This window comes from Delphinapterus leucas, chromosome 1 (assembly GCF_059928025.1).
Source record: "Delphinapterus leucas isolate spDelLeu-1000000601 "Yukka" chromosome 1, BTC_Dleu_Yukka2, whole genome shotgun sequence".
Taxonomy (NCBI): Eukaryota; Metazoa; Chordata; class Mammalia; order Artiodactyla; family Monodontidae; genus Delphinapterus; species Delphinapterus leucas.
The window spans coordinates 91,375,789-91,395,260 of NC_143129.1; the positions used below are offsets into that span (position 1 = coordinate 91,375,789).

The 19,472-nt window shown below is 39.3% G+C and overlaps 1 protein-coding gene and 1 long non-coding RNA gene across 2 annotated transcripts in view; one reads left to right on the forward strand and one right to left on the reverse strand.

The window, feature by feature from the left end:
- The window catches only part of SLC16A1 (solute carrier family 16 member 1), a 36,603-nt gene extending 24,206 nt beyond the window's left edge, over positions 1-12,397 (forward strand). The window contains exons 4-5 of the mRNA XM_022584042.3: positions 5,279-6,145; positions 8,454-12,397. Coding sequence (XP_022439750.1) covers positions 5,279-6,145; positions 8,454-8,731 — 1,145 coding nt within the window. The 3' untranslated portion in view covers positions 8,732-12,397. The remainder of the gene's footprint in view (positions 1-5,278; positions 6,146-8,453) is intronic.
- LOC149750676 (uncharacterized) overlaps positions 369-19,472 on the reverse strand; it is a 77,607-nt gene continuing 58,503 nt past the window's right edge. The window contains exon 6 of the long non-coding RNA XR_016394390.1: positions 369-18,759. This is a non-coding gene — a long non-coding RNA (uncharacterized LOC149750676). The remainder of the gene's footprint in view (positions 18,760-19,472) is intronic.

Below are 19,472 nucleotides of genomic sequence, written 5' to 3' on the forward strand. Positions count from 1 at the left end.
CTATTTGGTATTCACCTGCATTGGTCTTTCAGATCTTTTGAGTGAAAGTCCCTCCTTATAGAAATTATCATTTTGACAACCTGTTAATTTAAGAGCAATAGAAAATCAAGTTTTAAAAAGAAATTGCTGTCATACAGTAGGTGTACATTGTTGAATAAATGAATTGAAAGAAATGATTGTATCCCTTGTCCTAAGAATAGTCAGTGATTTGTAGATAAAATGTGTCCGGCAGTCGTTGCAAGGGCGGTCGTTGGTTACTATCTCTGTCTCACTCTCTTTTTAAAAAAAAATTTATTTATTTATTTGTTTGTTTATGGCTGTGTTAGGTCTTTATTGCTGCGCATAGCCTTTCTGTAGTTGTGGCGAGCGGCGGCTAGTCTTTGTTGCGGTGCGCGGGCTTCTCATTGTGGTGGCTTCTCTTGTTGCAGAGCGCGGGCTACTCTTCATTGCGGAGCGCGGGTTTCTCGTTGCGGTGGCTTCTCTTGTTGCAGAGCACGGGCTCTAGGTGCACGGGCTTCACTAGTTGTGGCTCGCGGGCTCTAGAGCGCAGACTCAGTAGTTGTGGCGCACGGGCTTAGTTGCTCCGTGGCATGTGGCATCTTCCCAGACCAGGAAGGGCTCGAACCCACGTTCCCTCTGTTGTCAGGCGGATTCTTAACCCCTGTGCCACCAGGGAAGTCCTTTCCCCCTTACTTCAATAGCCAAATTAAGATAATGAACTGCTGATGAGTATGATAAAGATTATGTATGACTTCACAGTCCAGAGACTTTGACTACTAACATTTTTATGTATATATATCCTTCCCAACTTTTTTCTATACACAAACATAACTTTTTTCAGAACAAAAAGGGATACGGTTACATAAAGTATTTTGTAACCAGTTTTTGTCACTTAAGAGCATATCATGAACAACAACCATATGTATGTTGGGCACTGTCTACATGCTGTGGGCATAGGGCAACAAGTCCAGCAAAGTCGTGCTGTTTCATGGGAAGAGGCAGACACTGCTACTCAGAAATAAATAAGAAAAATCAGGGAGTGATAAATTCTATACAGAGACCTTGCTGAAAGAGATGACCTTAATAGAGGAACAGCAGGGAACTAGCTTTGTGAAAATCTAGGGGAACATAGGCCCTAAATCAGCAGCATGCTTGTTAGCACAGGTGAGAATGGTCTGGTATGAGATCTGGGAGGTAAGGTCAGGGTAAAGGTTATGGACAGAAAGCCAACAGCAGGTTTGCAATAGGGGAGTGACCTAGCCTAGTTTACTGGTTTAAGTCTCTGTGAATAGCTTAGACATAAATGGTAGGGAGCAAGCAGGGGCCAGGGAAGAGCATCTCTAAGTTATTTGAATATTTACTTATACTAGCACCACTTATTGAGTAATACTTGTTGCAGTAATTTAAAATATTACTTTTATCGTACATTAAATGTTTATATATATTTTAGGTATATTCCTGGACTTTCTGTCCACTTTCTTCGTTCAGTGTTTACCTATTCCTGAGTCAGAGTCACACTATTCTATTGATTGTAGCTTTTTAAAGTCCATTTTAAATATCTGTTCTGTTTAGTCCCATCCTGCATCACCCAAAATTTTCTGGTTGACTCCCACGTGTTCTCTAGTATGTTTTAGAATCATTTTACCTCATCTTCAAAATGAAATGCACTGATATTGTCATTGGCATCACGTCAAGTTAGCACTTACATTTGGGGAGTATTGACATCTTGGCAATGTTGTGTTTAATTATACAAAAACTTTGTGTGTTGGTTTTAATTCTCTGGCCCTTCAGGAAAGTTATACAATTTAGCCATTATAAATTGCACACTAAAGTTTTTGGTGCTGTTGTAAAAGGAATAATTTTGTATTGCATATTCTATTTTAAAAACTGTTTTTAAAACTCTATTTGATAACAGTCTCCTTAATTACATTCTTTGCTTATAATGATCCTTCACGTGACTTGCCAGATTTGACAGTTAATCACCTTCAAATAATATAAATAACAATTATAAAAATAACAACTAACATTTATTGAGTGCTTACTACATGCCAGGCACTAAGTTCTTCAGTCACAGCAGTGCTGTGCGCCTGTTTTACATACCATGAAACAGTCACAGGAGGGCAACGTGTCTGACATTACACAGCCAATAAGTGATGATGATGAAATTTGAACCTACATAGTCTGGTTTTATTTATTTATTTATTTTTTCACCACACAGTTGATCCCCTTACTCATTTTGCCCTCTGCCCCTTTTTCTCTGGTGACCACTACTCTGTTCTCTATATCTACGTAATTGTTTGGTTTGGTTTGTTCATTTATTTTGTTTTTGTTTGTTGGTTTTGTATTCCACATATGAATGAAATCATTATGGTATTTGTCTTTCTCCATCTGACTTATTTTACTTGGCATAATGCCCTCAAGCTCCATCCACGTTGTCAGAAATAGCAACATTTCATCTTTTATGGCTGAGTAGTATTTCATTATGTGTGTGTGTGAGGGGGGTATGTATATGTATGTGTGTATATATATATATATATATATATATATATATATATATATACACATCAACGATCTTTATCCATTTGATCGTTGATGGGCACTTAGGTTGTTTCCATGTCTTGGCTATTGTAAATAATGTTGTGATGAACATGGGTGGGTGCCGTTATCTTTTCAAATTAAGTGTTCTTTTGTATTCTTTGGGTAAATACACAGAAGCGGGATACCTGGATCATATGGTTGTTCAAGTCTTAATTTTTTTAGGAATCTCCATACTGTGTTCCACAGTGGCTGTACCAGTTTATTCCCACCAACAGTGTATGAGTGTTACCTTTTCTCCACATCCTCGCCAACAGTTGTCATTTCTTGTTTTTGGTAATAGCCATTCTGACAGGTATGAGGTGATCTCATTGTGGTTTTGATTTGCATTTCCCTAATAATTAGTGATGTTGAATATCTTTTCATGTGCCTGTTCATCTGTATGTCTTCTTTGGAAAAATGTCTGTTCAACTGCTCTGCCTTTTTTTTTTGTTTTGGCTACTCCTCACAGCATGCGGGATCTTAGATCCTTAACCAGGGATCGAACCCATGCCCCCTGCAGTGGAAGCTTTGAGTCTTAACCACTGGACTGACAGGGAAGTCCCAACTCTGCCCATTTTATAATTGGGTTTTTTTGTTGTTGTTGAATTGTATGAGTTCTTTATATATTTTGGACATTACCCCTTATCAGATACAGCATTTGCAAATGACTTCTCCCATTCAGTAGGTTCTCTTTTCATTTTATTGATCCACTTCCTTTGCTATGCAGAAGCAATTTGATGTGATCCCATTTGTTTATTTTTGCTTTGGTTTTCTTTGCCTGAGGAGGAGACATATCTAGAAATATATTGCTAAGACCATACTGCCTGCATTTTCTTCTAGGAATTTTATGGTTTCAGATCTTATATTCAAGTCTTTAATCCATTTTGAATCAATTTTTGTGTTTGGTGTGAGATAGTGGTCTAGGTTTTTTGTTTTTTGGTTTATTTTGGCATTGGCTGTCTGGTTTTCCCAACACCATTTACTGAGGAGACTATCCTTTCTTACTATATGTTCTTTGTTCCTCTGCTGTAAATTAATTGTCCATGTATGCATGGGTTTATTTCTGGGCTTTCAATTCTGTTCCATAGATCTATGTATCTATTTCTCTGCCACTACAATGCTGTTTTGATTATTATGGCTTTGTAGTATAGTTTGAAAGCAGGGAGTGTGCTACCTCCAGCTTTGTTCATTTTTCTCAGGATTGCTTTGGCTATTCGGGGTCTTTTGTGGTTCCATATAAATTTTAGAATTTTTTGTTCTATTTCTGTGAATAATGTCCTTGGGACTTTGATAGGGATTACGTTGAACCTGTAGATTGCTTTAGGTAATAAGGACATTTTGACAATGTTGATTCTTCCAATCCATGAGCACAAGATATCTTTCCATTGATTTGTATCTTCAATTTCTTTGAACAGTGTTTTATAGTTTTCAGGGTGCAAATCTTTAACCTCCTTGGTTAAATTTATTCCTAGATATTTTATTCTTTTTCTTAGGATTATAAATGGGATTGTTAATTTCTGATAGCTCATTGTTAGCATATAGAAATGTAACAGATTTTGACTTATACTGCTTTTGTATGCTGCAATTTTATTGTATTTGTTTATTATTTCTGATAATTTCTTGGTGGAGTCTTCAGGGTTTTCTATACATAAAATCATGACAGTCTACAAACTGACAGTTTTACTTCCTTTCCAATTTGGATGCCCTTTCTTTCTTTTTCTTGCCGAATTACTCTGGCTAGTCCACATAGCTGGCTTTAGAGCTCACACTTTAAACCGCTATACAATATTGTGTTGTACTTTCCATTACTTATATCTTTTTTTAAGTTTATTTTTCATTTTATTGTTTATTGAGGTATAGTTGGTTTACAGTATTAAGTTTCAGGTGTGTAGCACAGTGATTCACAATTTTTAAAGGTTATATTCCATTTATAGTTATTATAAAATATTGGCTATATTCTCTGTGTGGTACAGTAGATCCTTGTAGCTTATTTTATATATAATACTTTGTACCTCCTAATTCCCTACCACAATCTTACCCCTCACCCCCTTCCCTCTCTCCACTGTTAACCACCAATTTGTTCTCTATGAGTCTGTTTCTTTTCTATTATATTTGCTAGTTTGTTTTATTTTTTAGATTCCACATATAATTGGTAACATACAGTATTTGCATTACTCTCTCTCTAACTTATCTTATTTCACTTAGCATAATAACCCTCCAAGTCCATCCATGTTGTTCCAAATGGCAAATTTTTATTCCTTTTTTTATGGCTGAGTAGTATTCCATTGGGGGGAATTTTATATATATAATATATATAATATATATCTCCACATCTTCTTTATTCATTCTTCTGTTGGTGGACACTTAGGTTGCTTCCATATCTTGGCAACTGTAAATAACGCTGTCATGAACATTGGGTCTTTTTTAGTTCCATGTAAATTTTAGAATTTTTTGTTCTATTTCTGTGAAAAATGTCCTTGGGATTTTGATAGGGATTGCACTGAACATGTAGGTTGCTTTAGGTAATAAGGACATTTTGACAATGTTAATTCTTCTAATCCATGAGCACAGAATATCTTTCCATTTATTTATATCTTTTTGAATTATATACCTCTTAATTTCTTTGTCTGGTTAAGTAATGCCAAATATGTTTCTGACATTTATTGGAGTATGTGATTCTTTTTTCACCCCCTCTCCCCAGGTCTTGGGCTTGCCTTCAACTTGAATCCAGCTTTAACCATGATTGGCAAGTATTTCTACAAGAGGCGACCGTTGGCAAATGGACTGGCCATGGCAGGCAGCCCTGTGTTCCTCTCTACCCTGGCCCCCCTTAATCAGGCTTTCTTTGGTATCTATGGCTGGAGAGGAAGCTTCCTAATTCTTGGGGGCTTACTATTAAACTGCTGTGTGGCTGGAGCTCTGATGAGACCAATAGGGCCCAAGCCAACCACTGCAGGGAGATATAAGTCTAAAGAATCCCTTCAGGAAGCTGGAAAATCCGACGCAAAAAAGGGGGCAAGTGATGCAAATACAGATCTCATTGGAGGAAATCCGAAAGAAGAGAAAAGATCAGTCTTCCAAACACTTAATAAATTCCTGGACTTATCCCTGTTCAAGCACAGAGGCTTTTTGCTCTACCTGTCTGGAAATGTGCTCATGTTTTTTGGACTATTTACACCTTTGGTCTTTCTTAGTAATTATGGCAAGAGTCAGCATTACTCTAGTGAGAAGTCTGCCTTCCTTCTTTCCATTCTGGCTTTTGTTGACATGGTAGCCAGACCTTCTATGGGACTTGTAGCCAACACAAAGTGGATAAGACCTCGAGTTCAGTATTTTTTTGCTGCTTCTATTATTGCAAATGGAGTTTGTCATCTGGCAGCACCTTTGTCCTCTAGCTATATAGGATTCTGTGTCTATGCGGGATTCTTCGGATTTGCATTTGGGTGGCTCAGCTCAGTATTGTTTGAAACGCTGATGGACCTTGTTGGACCCCAGAGGTTCTCCAGTGCTGTGGGATTGGTGACCATTGTGGAATGCTGTCCTGTCCTGCTGGGGCCACCACTTTTAGGTATAGTATGTCTCCCTATTTCTATGGTTCTAATAACATAAAACAGAAGATTACGAAGGTGACAGAAAGCAGAAATTGGTGAGCTGCTTGATAGTCTTTCTTCGCTTCTGTACCCTCAGTGCTGGCACAATGCTTGGTACAGCGTAATTGCTCAAATAATAGAACTGAATTAAAGTGAATCATCAAGCTGAAAGAGGAATAAAAAACTGTTACACACTTAAGTATGTATAATAATTTTTCCTGATAAAAAAACTAACCTGTTTATTGTAGAAAAATGTATGTATAACCACCTTTAAAATACTGTTGGTGATTTCTTTTTAATTGTGGAATTTATTCAGCAGTAATATTTAAAATAATAACAGTAGGTACCAGGTGAGGGCTCACAGTATACCAGGGACTGTCCTAATCTTTTTCTGTATTTTGTCATATATTACAAGTGTGTGATGTCGGACTATTATTGTTCCTGCTTTATAAATAAAGAAATAGAGGATTCTAAAAGTGAAATAACTTGTCCAAGATCACACAGCTAGTAAGTGACAATAAAACCTGATGTATTATTCTCTTAAGAATGCTAAATGGTTTACATTTTTAAATTATTATTAATACAGAATGCAACTATAATTTGGACTTCGGGATGTGAGTCATGCTTTTGAGATTATGTACTATAAAGTAAGGAAGGATACATAACAGAAGATCCACTACTGACCTGTCCACCCTTTCTCCTCCCTATATATACCCAAGGAGACTCCAAATCCTGTCCGTTTTTGCTTCCTAAATCTCTTTCTAATCTGCCCGTTTGCTCTCCGTTTGCTCTCCATCACAACTACCACTCTTATCCAAATCTTCTATCTTCTATCAGTAGCCTTCTAACTTTACCCATATCCACCCTAGCTGTTCTTCGTCTCTTAGAACACTCCAGTTGCTTCCCATGTTCTTAGGGTGAAGATCAGATTCCCTGCTGTGGCCTACTAGGTCCTGCGTGGCCTGGCCCACCTGTGTCTCCAGCCTCATTTCCCACCACTCAGTTTGCTCTCTCTGCTTCTCCTCTCACACCCTGTGCTTCCTCCTACCACCTGCCTTTGCACTCGCTGTTCTCTGCCCTGAGCCTTTTCCCATCTCCCTTCTCCTTGATAACTCCTATCCTATAAGTCTTGGCTAAGGTTACACTTTAAGAAAAGGCTTCCTGACCCTAATTGCTGGGCTAAAACCCCTATTTTCTGCCTTCAGACCCTCCTTGTAGCACTTGTCACAGTCTGTATAGTTATTGGATTAACACTTCTCTTCTCCACTGAGCTGTGGATGTTACCTCCTTTGCTCACCCTTAACTCAGGGCCTAGCAGACCCAGGGCCGTGTGTATATTTAGAGAATCAATAAGTATTGCTGAGTGCATGATGCCCTATGTTGGAAAACCGTATGGAATTATATTTGAATTGGTTATTATGTCCTTTATATGTGTAGGGTTTTCCATAGTTTAATAAATACTATTTTGAGATGCTAATAAATTTTACTATAACAAGGGATTCATGGCCGAGAAAAGTTTGGAAACGCCAAAGTAAATAAGTTTCTTTACTATCAGGTCTAATAAAGCCTTTAATAGAAAAGACTATGTGTCATTTCCAAATTTACTTGACTTTGGAAACACTAGGGAGTAACCCTGTAGCACAGAAGTTATGGTGCAGGCCTCAGAGTCAGACTTGCTGGGTTGAATCAGCCAACCTGTTTCACAAGCTTTGTGACCTTGGACGAGTCACTTAAGGTTTCTGTACTTCAGTTTTTCTGTTATACAGTGGGGACGATGATAGAGGATTCCTGTTTTAAGGAATTAAGCTTCCTGTTGTGAGGATTAAGCACTTAGAATGGTGGAAAGGTGTTGCCGTTAGTTAATGTTAGCAGAGCGTGAGTGTTCACAGGAACGCCCTTTGGGAAATGCTGATGTCAGAGAAAGTGCATTGGCCTGGGAGACTGGAATTAGCTCTATGGCCTTGGGCAAGACTACTAAACCTCTTTTGAGCAACAAATTTTTCCATTGAATATTGAGAGGATTGACTCTAGGTGGTCTCTAGGATTTTCCCAATTCAAATTTGCCAAGATTTAATTATTTTCAAGTTCCTAAAGTTAACAGACTGTGCAGGGCCATCCAAAATCAGTGTGACATTTTAAGTAAAAGATCAGATAATTATGAGCAGTTTCTTTTTAGACTAATTAGTCATTTATGGGCTCATTGAATGGATTCTTAAGCTTTATTTGGGAAAGGGCGTAACTGTCTACCCACATAATTTTTTCTTTTTTTCTTTTTGACATCTTTAGGTCGTCTCAATGACATATATGGAGACTACAAATACACATACTGGGCATGTGGTATAATCCTTATTGTCGCAGGCATCTATCTTTTCATCGGCATGGGCATCAATTACCGACTTCTTGCAAAAGAACAGAAAGCTGAGCAGCAGCAGAAAAAGGAAAGTAAAGAGGAGGAGACCAGTATAGATGTTGCTGAGAAGCCAAAAGAAGTTACCGATGCAGCAGAATCTCTGGAGCCTAAAGGCATAGAAGGAGGCCCCAAGGAGGAGGAGAGTCCAGTTTGAACCTGTGGGGCTGATGGGTAAATGGAGCAGCTCATGACCCCAAATGTTCTATTGGCCTGTGATCTACCAGTGGTGCTCAATGCAAATACTGGACATTTCATACCAGGGGTTCATTGATGGAATTTTTGTTTCACTCCTTACCAGTAGCCTGGGCTAAAAATGTCATAGCCTTTGGGAAGGAAGTGGTTGAAAAAGAATGAGAGAAGGAAGTCGGTTTGTGTTTTTGTTTGTTTAAGTCTTTGCTTTTAACAGTGTCATGATAATGTGCTGTGATAGTGTGATAATAATATGTGCCTTAAGTTTTAGTCTTTAGGGAGCCTTAACTTTTAAAACCATTCTGCTTAATTCATCCATTTTAAGTGTTCTGTTACAAGGAAAAATAACTAGTTTGAGGCAAATCTAAAATTTAAAATTAATCTTGCTTCATTGTTATTTGTAATAATAGTGTCGGACATTGTCACTAGAAGATTTGAAAGTTGGGGTTTTTATAAAATCCTGACTAAAATATTTTCCTAGCATCAATAGTTGCTTGGCATATGTGCCTGCTAGATATATATTTAGGAAACTTAAGGCATAAAACTTTGCAAACATCTTGGCTGTTCTAGACGCATGTACTCATCAGTACACCTCCTCCAGTATCTTTTCTTGGTTTGCTTATTAGAAGCCAAGTGCTTGAGAGTTGACTTCATTAAATTACTATTTTTGCTCCCCTTTCCAAAGATAAATTTTGAGTGGTCATAGATCACCGCCCCTTTTGAGATCACATAGTATTCCCCCCCCTCCACTGGAAAACTTAGTATTAAAATACACAAAACTGTGTATTTGTGCCTCCTCAGTAAATTAAACATAGACAGGCATTTCTAACAGCAGCTGAATTCAGCTTAGGTTTTTCCAAAACTTCAGTTAAACTGTGAGACTTGGAATCTTTTGTTGTTGTTTTTCCTGGAATTTTCCCCCTTTGATTCATAGTGGTTCCATTTATATCCACATCTAGCTTAGCACTGTGTGTGAGATAGTCTTTGTGTGTTCAGTTTTTTGGGTTTTTTTAAAAAATATTTGCTAATTAAAGAGACCCATAGAGATTTGGCCCACACAAACCAATAAGGATAAGATTGGGAGAGAAGTTGCTATGTTTGCTTTAATAAGTAACTTGTTTTCTTTTTCTTATAAGGCCTTAAAGAAAATTAATGTTTTGCTTAGAATTATTAGATACATTCTTACTCTTTACATAAACCTAAAGATTTTGTGACCCTTTTCACTTATCTGAAAAGTAGAGAAATGGGTTTAGTATAAGGATAGGAAGGAGGATGGACCAGAATGAAAACTGTAAATATTTTTTCACCTAATATCTTTTAAATGGTGGCAGGAGGATAATGATAGACAGTCAATAAATTATATTCAATGCATTTTAAAATATCATTGTAATTGACAGTGTGAAAGTATAGATATAAAACCTTCAGAGGCTGGCTTTTTAAAATAAACTTTTTTTTTTTTTTAAAGAAACGTTTCTTCTTCCATGTGCTTATTTTCTTGAGGAAAATATTTTGTGTCTTCATTTTTATTATCAAGATTCAATTTGGCCCTTCCTAATGTAAATTATTCAGCTTATGTGTGTTGGGATTTGTGTATATGGCTTATTTTGATTTTTCTCCTTACCTCTTCTTTAAGGCAACCAGGAGGGGAATTTTTTGAAACGACCTCTCTGAAAGCATTTTGAAACCAGAGCAGTTAATCTTAAGGATACAATGAAAGCTCCCCTTCTGTGCCCAAGTATCATGACAGATGGAGGAGGAATTTTAGTGGAGAAGTCTACTGTGATTGTTGGCAGGCTTGGCTCCAGTTTGGACTCTGCCATTTTCCATGGACTTAACCTCTGTGTACCTGTTTCCCCTTCTATAAAAATGAGGATCACCCTTGAGTAAAGTAATACAAGTAAAAAATGTGAGGTGGGGGGAGTAAACCTGGTGTATGAGATGATTTTTCCCCATCCCAGTTGTTAAGCTACATCCACACATAAGACCCTACTTAGTCTTTTTCCATTAGTTGAATCTTGTTAGTGAAGTGAGGGGTTTTGGTGCAGACTGACCATTTATTAGAAGGAAGTGTTCTGAAGTTGCTGTATTCTGAAGCAAAGTTTAAAAACTGGCTCAAAGCTGGACTAAACAAACCTTTTATTACCCAGTCCAACTCTGACTTTTTCCCACCGAAGATACAAGCTTAAGGGATTTATTCAAGATCAAGTTTGGTAACAGAGCCAACACTAAAACCCGATATAGGCCTACTCTGCCATCTATTCCTTGTTAACAATCAACTAATCCTCTCTGTGTTGCAGTGTTGTGTTCAACACTGGATGCATCTGGGCTCTCTGACTGGACAGTCTGTTGTCCCTTGCTCCATATGAGGATTGACTACTTAATTTTATTTCAGTTGACACAGCTTCAGTGGCTGCTTTGGGAGAATAGAGTACCTGCCTATCTTTGCGTTGTTCCACACTCCGTAAGTCACGGAGAACATACAGCTCTCTAAGTAGTTGTGCCCAAAGAGGCTTGGGGCTGTTCAAGAGTATACTCTGGAATAGCCTCCCAATTCAAATCTGGAAAATTATTTAAGAAACGGATAGGTTGGACATTTGTAGATGATCATGATAACAAGATCATATTATCACATTATAGTCCTCTATTGAGAACTGAAATTATCTTAAACTATTCAAAATAAATAATTTCTACAAAAAATACTCAGGAAAGGATGATGCTAAAACAAATTATGGAAAATTCAGGGAGGTATTTTTATCCCTGATTTAATCCCATTGATGAATAATCCTCTTATTCTTGGGTTGTGTGAATTTAGTAGTTTGTGCCATAGATTATATATGTCAATATTAATCCTGTATTTTAAAAAGGAAAAAAATTGTTAAAAGCCATTTAATATATGAGGCAATGTTTTATTATATTGAATTTCAGATTGATAAATTGGGTATTGGTTTATATGAAAAACCTCAGTGTCTGGGTTTTACACCTTCCCTAGCAAATGGTTCACAGTGTAATAAACTTAATTATCAGGTGTGTGCCCCCTGCCCCCTCCTTATGGTTGGAAAGATGAGGAAAGGTTAACAGTAAATTTCCACCTTTGCAACAACATGGCTTGTTTTAATCAGCTCAGGCACTTGAAGAAAGAGGTTAGTGATAGACTTCTGTCACTGTGAAAACTTGATAGGGAAGTGATGGCCTAAACTTGCCTGGCTTGCCCAAATGTGAGAAATTAAGCCAAACCTCCTTAGATGCTTCTAATCTGAAGCATCTAAGGAGGTTTCAAGTACATCGTTCCTGAAACGTGTTCTAGCTTTGTATCCTTTCCCCCATTTAGTCGGGGCCATAGTGACAATCATTCAATTGAGAGTGATTGGCAGAGTATCTTTCTCCTCAGCTGAACAGCACTGATTTATTTACTTTTTGCTGACTTTTACCTTGACTTGCTAGAGGAGACTGGAATAGCTAGCAAAGGAATCACAGCCTACCGGTTGCTTAACAATATAGACTGCTAGGGTTAAGCATCAGATGTTTTCTTTTGTAAGGTATTAATAGTACCATCCCCCACTAGGGTTGTCAGGAAGGTTAGTTGATATGTGACAGCTTGTGTTAAGTAAGGGCTTAATAAGGGTAGGCACCTGACTATTAAAAAAAAATCAAAGAAAAGTGGTACCTGGGGAAAAAACTGAGCTCTTCTAATTTCCAAGGTGGGTGGAGCCTTAACATGCAGAGGATAGCTCTAAGGGAGTGACTCTTAAAGATAAGACTATTAGCTAAATGATCAAAAACTGTCCTGTTGGATCAGATCCTCCGTTTAGTCTTACAAATGTAGTGGTCTTTGTTTGGAAATGAATGGAAACTAACACCTCATGAGGTTGTTGCATATATGTCCCGGCTCTTTAAGTAAGATGGATTTGAATCCCAAAGCCCTTGCTCTTTGTACTCTGCCTCCACAAGGAAGACACCTGATTAGCAACTGACAATCTTTTCCCCTCAATATCTGTGATGATTCTTAAAGAGCAGAAATGTAACTAGTAAACCAATCGTGAGTCCTTTGTCCCTAGCAATGTTCTTAAAGGTAAACTGAAAGATTGATGAGATTTTTATTTTTCTCTACTATATCAATAACATGACTTAAATTATAAATTATCATCAGTTGGTGGCTCAATAAATTGGTACAACAATATTGGCAAAGCAATTTCATAATATGTGTCAAATACCATGAGTTCACATCTTTTCCCTAAGAATTCCAGACTTGGAATTTATATAAGAAAATTGTTCCTTTGAAATGATCAATTTCTTGTATCAATAACTATTTAAACAGATGGTTATGAAGTCCTTATGATATATTCACAGCACAATGTTAAATGAAAAAAGCAGAACACAAACTACCATGGTGTGTGTGTGTGTGTGTGTGCATAATATATACATATGCACAGGGGATAAAGGACATACACAAATATACTAATTTTGTGAGCCTGGTAAATTTAGAGGTAACGTTTGTCTATATTTTTTCCACATTCTAAAGTTTCTTGATGTCATGGTTACTTTTATACTAAAAGAAAATATTTAATGGAGCACATAATACTGGTTTACAGAGAGGAAAAAACAGTACCTTTGATCTAGAAGAGTTCTGGCAAGAGACAGATGACTCCTAAGAAAATGAAGCTGATAATTATTACAAACAGGTTTTATTTTTCTGCTTCAAGAATTGCATCTGGTGAAAGGAAGGTGAATGAGATGGAAGTCAAGAGCACAGTGGTCTCTAGCCGTGATTTCGCTGGTGCTGGACCAAAGCTGTATGTAGAGTGTAGAGTCCACGGGCTGCCTGTGTCAACCACCAGTGTCTCCTTCCTGAGACGGTGCTCTTGGGGACAGCATTCCTGCAGTTCCCCTTGCAGTCATCATTCAGCTGCAAGTGAATGTTTAACTCAGGAAGCCAGAGCATTCCGCACTTACCCACGTTACAGTGTTAACGGTTGTCGAACATTATCTTACTGAGATCAGCATCAGAAAACAATACTATGATGTCACAAAAAGTAGAATTTGCTTGCCCGAGCAGCTATTTTAGTTTATTTACTAACAGGTATTTACTGGACCCTTACTAGTTCCCCAAGCATTGCTCTAGGCTTTGAGAATCCAGTCATGAACAAAATGTCTTTCTATGCATCTTACCTTCTAGTAGGGGAAAGCAGACAGTGAACAGTAAGTTATAAGGAAAACAGCAATATTCAGAAAAGAGCAGTGGACATAAGATCAGCCTTCATTAATTCACCTAAATAGTATTTTTTGGAGCATCATCTATGTGCCTATTTCCTAGATAGAAGGGATAACAGTGATCAGAATGCAGTTCCTGGCACCCCCAGCTCCTAGTCTAGTGGGGGAGACTGCATAGTAAGTGCTGTGATGGGACAGCACATGGAGAAGTCTCTAACCCAATCTCAGGAGGGCCTAAAAAGGACAAAGAGTATATACTCGAGCAAGTTAATTTCTGAGCCTCTTTGGTAAGTTAAACATAATGAAATTATTGTGCGGATTGTGAATGTACACTGCATACAGCTGAGTGCATAGTAGTGCTGAGTGCATAGTAGTACTGAGCTCATAGTAGTTTTAAAAATTAAATAGTGTCAGTTGTCATCAACCAGGACAATAAAGAACATGCGGTAATATTTGTATAGCTCATCAGAGTGTACAAAGGCCTTTCAAGTACGTTCTCATTCACGCACAATCCTAGGGACGTGGGTATAAATGAAAAACACTGACCCTTTAGCTGGCACCACCCCTCCCCCACCCCTGCTGTCAGAAGGGTGCAAAGCAAGACTGCAGACAGCTCAGCTGCTAGAGCTAAATGTTGTACTGGGTGGAAGTTTGGAAACACGAGAATGAAAGAGGTTGAATCCTGGATAATCTTGAAGGGTGAATAGAGACCAAACCAATCACTTGGATCCTGCACCAAAATAAGTAAAATGGTCCTGTCTCCAATGAATTCACAATCTGATTTACAATCCTTTTCCTTGGCTTTGGAATTCATAATGTGATTTCTTCAGTTGTGGGATTTCCTTTCCTAATATGCTTTACTGATTCCAGAATTAAAAGTTTGCATTTCCTGAGCTTACTCTGGCCAGGTCCCAAGAGGAAGTGGCCAGCAGCCATTAAGAAGCCAGGAGGGGAACTGGGCTGGGATTAAAAATCACCTGGTGTGCTGACAATCTGTATGTCTGTAATTATTAAGAGAAGGTTTATAATAATTCTTGTCATTGTGTTTTATCTTTATTTTCCTAACTCATTTTTTTCCCCTTGAGGCTAAAAGAAAAGTGCCTGGGTACTTTTGTGTCAGGCCCTATTTACATATGCTTTTCAGAATGCGAAGAACCCTTTTCCTTTTAAATCCCAAGTACTATCTTGTTTCTCAAATGCTAAGAATGAGCATAAACAGGCCTGCAGTAGATGGAGTTCTGAGCTTTGGAGGGCTCTAAACTACCTGCGTCCCAGCCTCTCCCCATTCCCACCTCCACGTACCTCATCGGTTGCCCGAATGTATAGATTGAACTGCTGTACATACTGTTTCTCCTTGCAATGCTTTTCCTTTTTCCCTGCCATAGACTTGGTTTTTAACATCCTCCCTGTCTTTTCTCACCACCTCCAATGCAGCCTCAACACTGCTTCTAAAATGATTTTTCTAAAAAGGCCAGATTTTCAGCTGCTTTTATAACTTCAAATAAAGGCAATAAAGATAAAAATAATAAAACTCATCTAATCACTCACTCTGCTTTAAATCCTGTAGTTTGAGGATAAAGTCCAAACTCCTTAGCCTGACCCATAGGGCCCTTCTTGATGAGCTCCCACATACCTCTGCAGTCTTCTTCTGCCAATAGTCAGCCCACACCCCGCTCTCCAGCCCAGGTGAGTTTCTTTTTCTTCTTTTTATTTATTTATTTTTGGCTGTGTTCGGTCTTTGTTGCTGCGCGTGGGCTTTCTCTGGTTGCGGCAAGCAGGAGCTACTCTTTGTTGTGGTGCACGGGCTTCTCATTGCAGTGGCTTCTTGTTGCGGAGCACGGGCTCTAGGTACGCAGGCTTCAGTAGTTGTAGCATGCAGGCTCAGTAGTTGTGGCGCACGGGCTTAGTTGCTCCGCAGCACATGGGATCCTCCCGGACCAGAGCTCGAACCCGTGCCCCCCAAATTGGCGGGCGGATTCTCAACCACTGCACCACCAGGGAAGCCCCAGGTGAATTTCTTAGTTCCTTAAGTGCAGGACCTTATTTCAGACTTCCCTGCCTTCCTACATGCTGACTTCTGCCGGGAAACCCCTCCCTCCTTTCTCCTCTGCACCAACTCCTATCCACCGTTTGAAACTTGCTTCATGTCTCCTTTTACCAGGAGGACTTCTCTGATTCCCCAATTTGTTTTTTTTTCCACTGATCTGTTTTGTTCTTTTAATTGAATGAATGATTCTTTAAATTCTATAGTGCTTTACAATTTTCAAAAGTTTCACACACATGATCTCATATAATCCCATAGCAACCCTTTTTCTTCCTCCTACACCTATATTGCCCCTCTCCCCACTGGTAGCCACTAGGTTGTTCTCTATATTGTGAGTCTGCTTCTTTTTGTTTTATTCACCAGTTTGTTGTAATTTTTACATTCCACATACAAGTGATAACATATAGTATGTCTTTGTCTGACATTTCACTTAGTATAATGCCCTCCAATTCCATCCATGTTGCTGCAGATAGCAGAATTTCATTCTTTTTAATGGCTGAGTAGTATTCCATTGCATATATATACACCCACTTCTTTACTCATTCATCTGTTGATGGACACTTTGGTTGCTTCCATATTTTATTTATTTATTGGCCACACCACACAGCATGGGGGATCTTAGTTCCCTGACCAGGGATCAAACCCGAGTCCCCTGCAGTGGAAGCACAGAGTCTCAACCACTGGACTGCCAGGGAAGTCCCCATATCTTGACAATTGTAAATAATGCTGCTATGAACATTGAGGCGCATGTATCTTTTCAAATTAGTGTTGTTTTTTGTTTTGTTGTTTTGTTTTTTGGATATTTACCCAGGAGTGGAATTGCTGGGTCATATGGTAGTTCTGTTTTTAGTTTTTTGAGAAATCTCCATACTGTTTCACAGTGGCTGCCCCAATTTATTTCTGAGTGCCTTTATGGTGACAGTGCAGTTAGAATATGAATCTTAGTGTCAAATCCCAGGTCTCTGGGTACTAAGTCCAGACAGACCACTTATTAACTCTGGGTCCTTAAGCAAGTTACTTAACCTCTAGGCCTCAGTTCCTATATCTGTAAAATGGGACTAATAAATAGAACTTACCTTATAGGGTTGCTGTGAGGATTAAATATGACAACTATAAAATCTTTAGCATACTTCCTGACACAGAATAAATGCTCGGTACATATTATCACTACCTCTGTCATAGTTTTTACCACTGAAACATAATTTGCAAAATGGTAAAATCATGACTGTCATACAGAAATAAAATTAACATGTTTATATAACTCATTAATTAAGGAAAGAACCAGTATAGACAACTAATGAGAACATACTGTATAGCACAGGGAACTCTACTTAATGCACTGTGGTGACCTAAATGGGAGGGAAATCCAAAAAGGAGGGGATGTATGTATGTGTGTGGCTGATTCATTTTGCTGTACAGTAGAAACTAAGACAACATTGGAAAGCAACTATACTCCAATAAAAATTAAATAAAATAAAATGTAAAAAGACAAAATTTCTATATTTAAAATTTTCTATTTCTTACTCATTTACTAAAATAATTGAATTGAAAAAAAAAAAACAAAAGGAAAGAACCAGTAAGATTTTACAACTTTCAAATGAGAATTGGACTTATGGAGACTTATTCTCTACTGGACAAAACTCATTTGCATTGCCACGAACAGGAACAATTTGCATCACACATCAGGCAGGAAACATCTGTGCCATCATCAGCCCTGTACGAGTTAACGTCCATCACAGCAAAGTTATAAAACAGCCCAGCGAAAGATAATCAAATGTGCAGTTAGTTCCCTAGAGAATCAGACAGCTTGGAATCCTAGACAACTCAGAGCACTCCACTGAATGAACACCCAGTGATCCTTTGCCCATTTAAAGTCTGTCAAGCATCACAGTGCACTGTACACATTAGCTTGCTTTTCTAAACCCTATCAGACTGAGCTTCTTGAGAGGAGAGGGAACAACATGCAAAGTTGTTGAGCCCTTTTGATTTGAGAGACTTGGGGAAGCTTCTGCAGGAGGTGACATCTGAGCTGGGTAGAGAAAGGGAAGGCTACATTTCTCCCAGAGAAGAGCATCCAGAGAGAGCTGTGTGGAGGCATGGTAGAGCTGACCAGCAAGCATGTGTTAAACACAGACCATGTGCCAGGCCCTGGCTTAGGCTGGGAAGATAGCAAAGTGAATGAGGGCCAGTCTCTGTTTGCAAGAAGCTCTGTCTGGTGGGGGCAATATAAGAAAATCAGTGCTTACAATACAGTGTGATAAGGACCCTAAAATCCAGGTGAACTTCAGGAACTCGAGTGAATTAGCAGCAGTGTTTCCCAAGCCCAGGTCTGATAAAGGAACAAACACAGGAGATCCCTGTGAACCTATGGGCAGCCTCGGAGAAATGAATGAAAATGTGTCTGCGTTCTATACCCTTTGTCAGACTCCCTCCCCTCCCTTCCTACCTTTTGGCTGAACTTCTGCCGGCAGACCTGTGGTGGTGGAGAATTAATGTCCCAGGTACCTCAGATGTCTAGGAATGTTAAGTCATTACAGGGCCGGGCAACCCTGCACGTCTCACAGGCAACTAGCGCATTTAGAGTCATTGACAAGAAAATGGTTTGCACCTGTGCAAAGGCAGGATGTTGAAAGGCACTAATCAACAAGGAAACTCAGAAGACATGTTTTCCCTTGGAACGTCTCTGTGAGGCCAGGAGGATCTGTTGATGCTTGTTACGTGATAGCACTCACTTACTGAGTCTGTTTAAGAAAGAAAGAACGTATACATGAGTGAAGACACCAGAGGAAGATCTGTCCAGGGAGAGGGTCTGGCCCACTGGCTGCCTTGCTCCCTGCCTTCAGATGTAGTCAGCCTAAGACTGGTGTCCTCTAAATACCTGAAGCATCAACCAACTCCTTTGATTTACTTTTCTCCTCACTGGACAACCTTTTGGCCTCCCCTATACTTTTAGCTGTCTAATAGGAGAGAGCATGCTGGCAGGAACATTCAGTCTGAGTGCCCACCATGTTCTCCCTCTGAATTCTGGTACATACATGAGCCTCAAATGTCTGTCAGACTCTCAGGCTCCATTCAACCCTGGGGGAATGACAAGAACAAACCACTACAAGTTCACCAAGGTGGTGCCGCCCAAGACGGCCTCCGGGCCTTGTGACGCCTCCACCTCGCCATCCCCCTAATCTGATTTTGCACTGGTCGCTTAAGTGTTTCTCCAGACACTGCTGATGGGCTCCAACCCTGGGAACTGACTGACGTGGTGCCCAGACGGCGTGGCTCTCAGCAGCCTCCCTGCCCCACACATCCCACAGCCCCAGCCTTGGGGTCAGTTCCCGGGAACCTGAGCCGCTTGTGCTTCTCAGGAAGGAACAGACACCTTGGGGACCTGCTCAGGACCTGCCATGGGTGTCAGCTCAGCCCACCGCCTAAAAGCTCACCGGGCCTCCTCCCACATCTG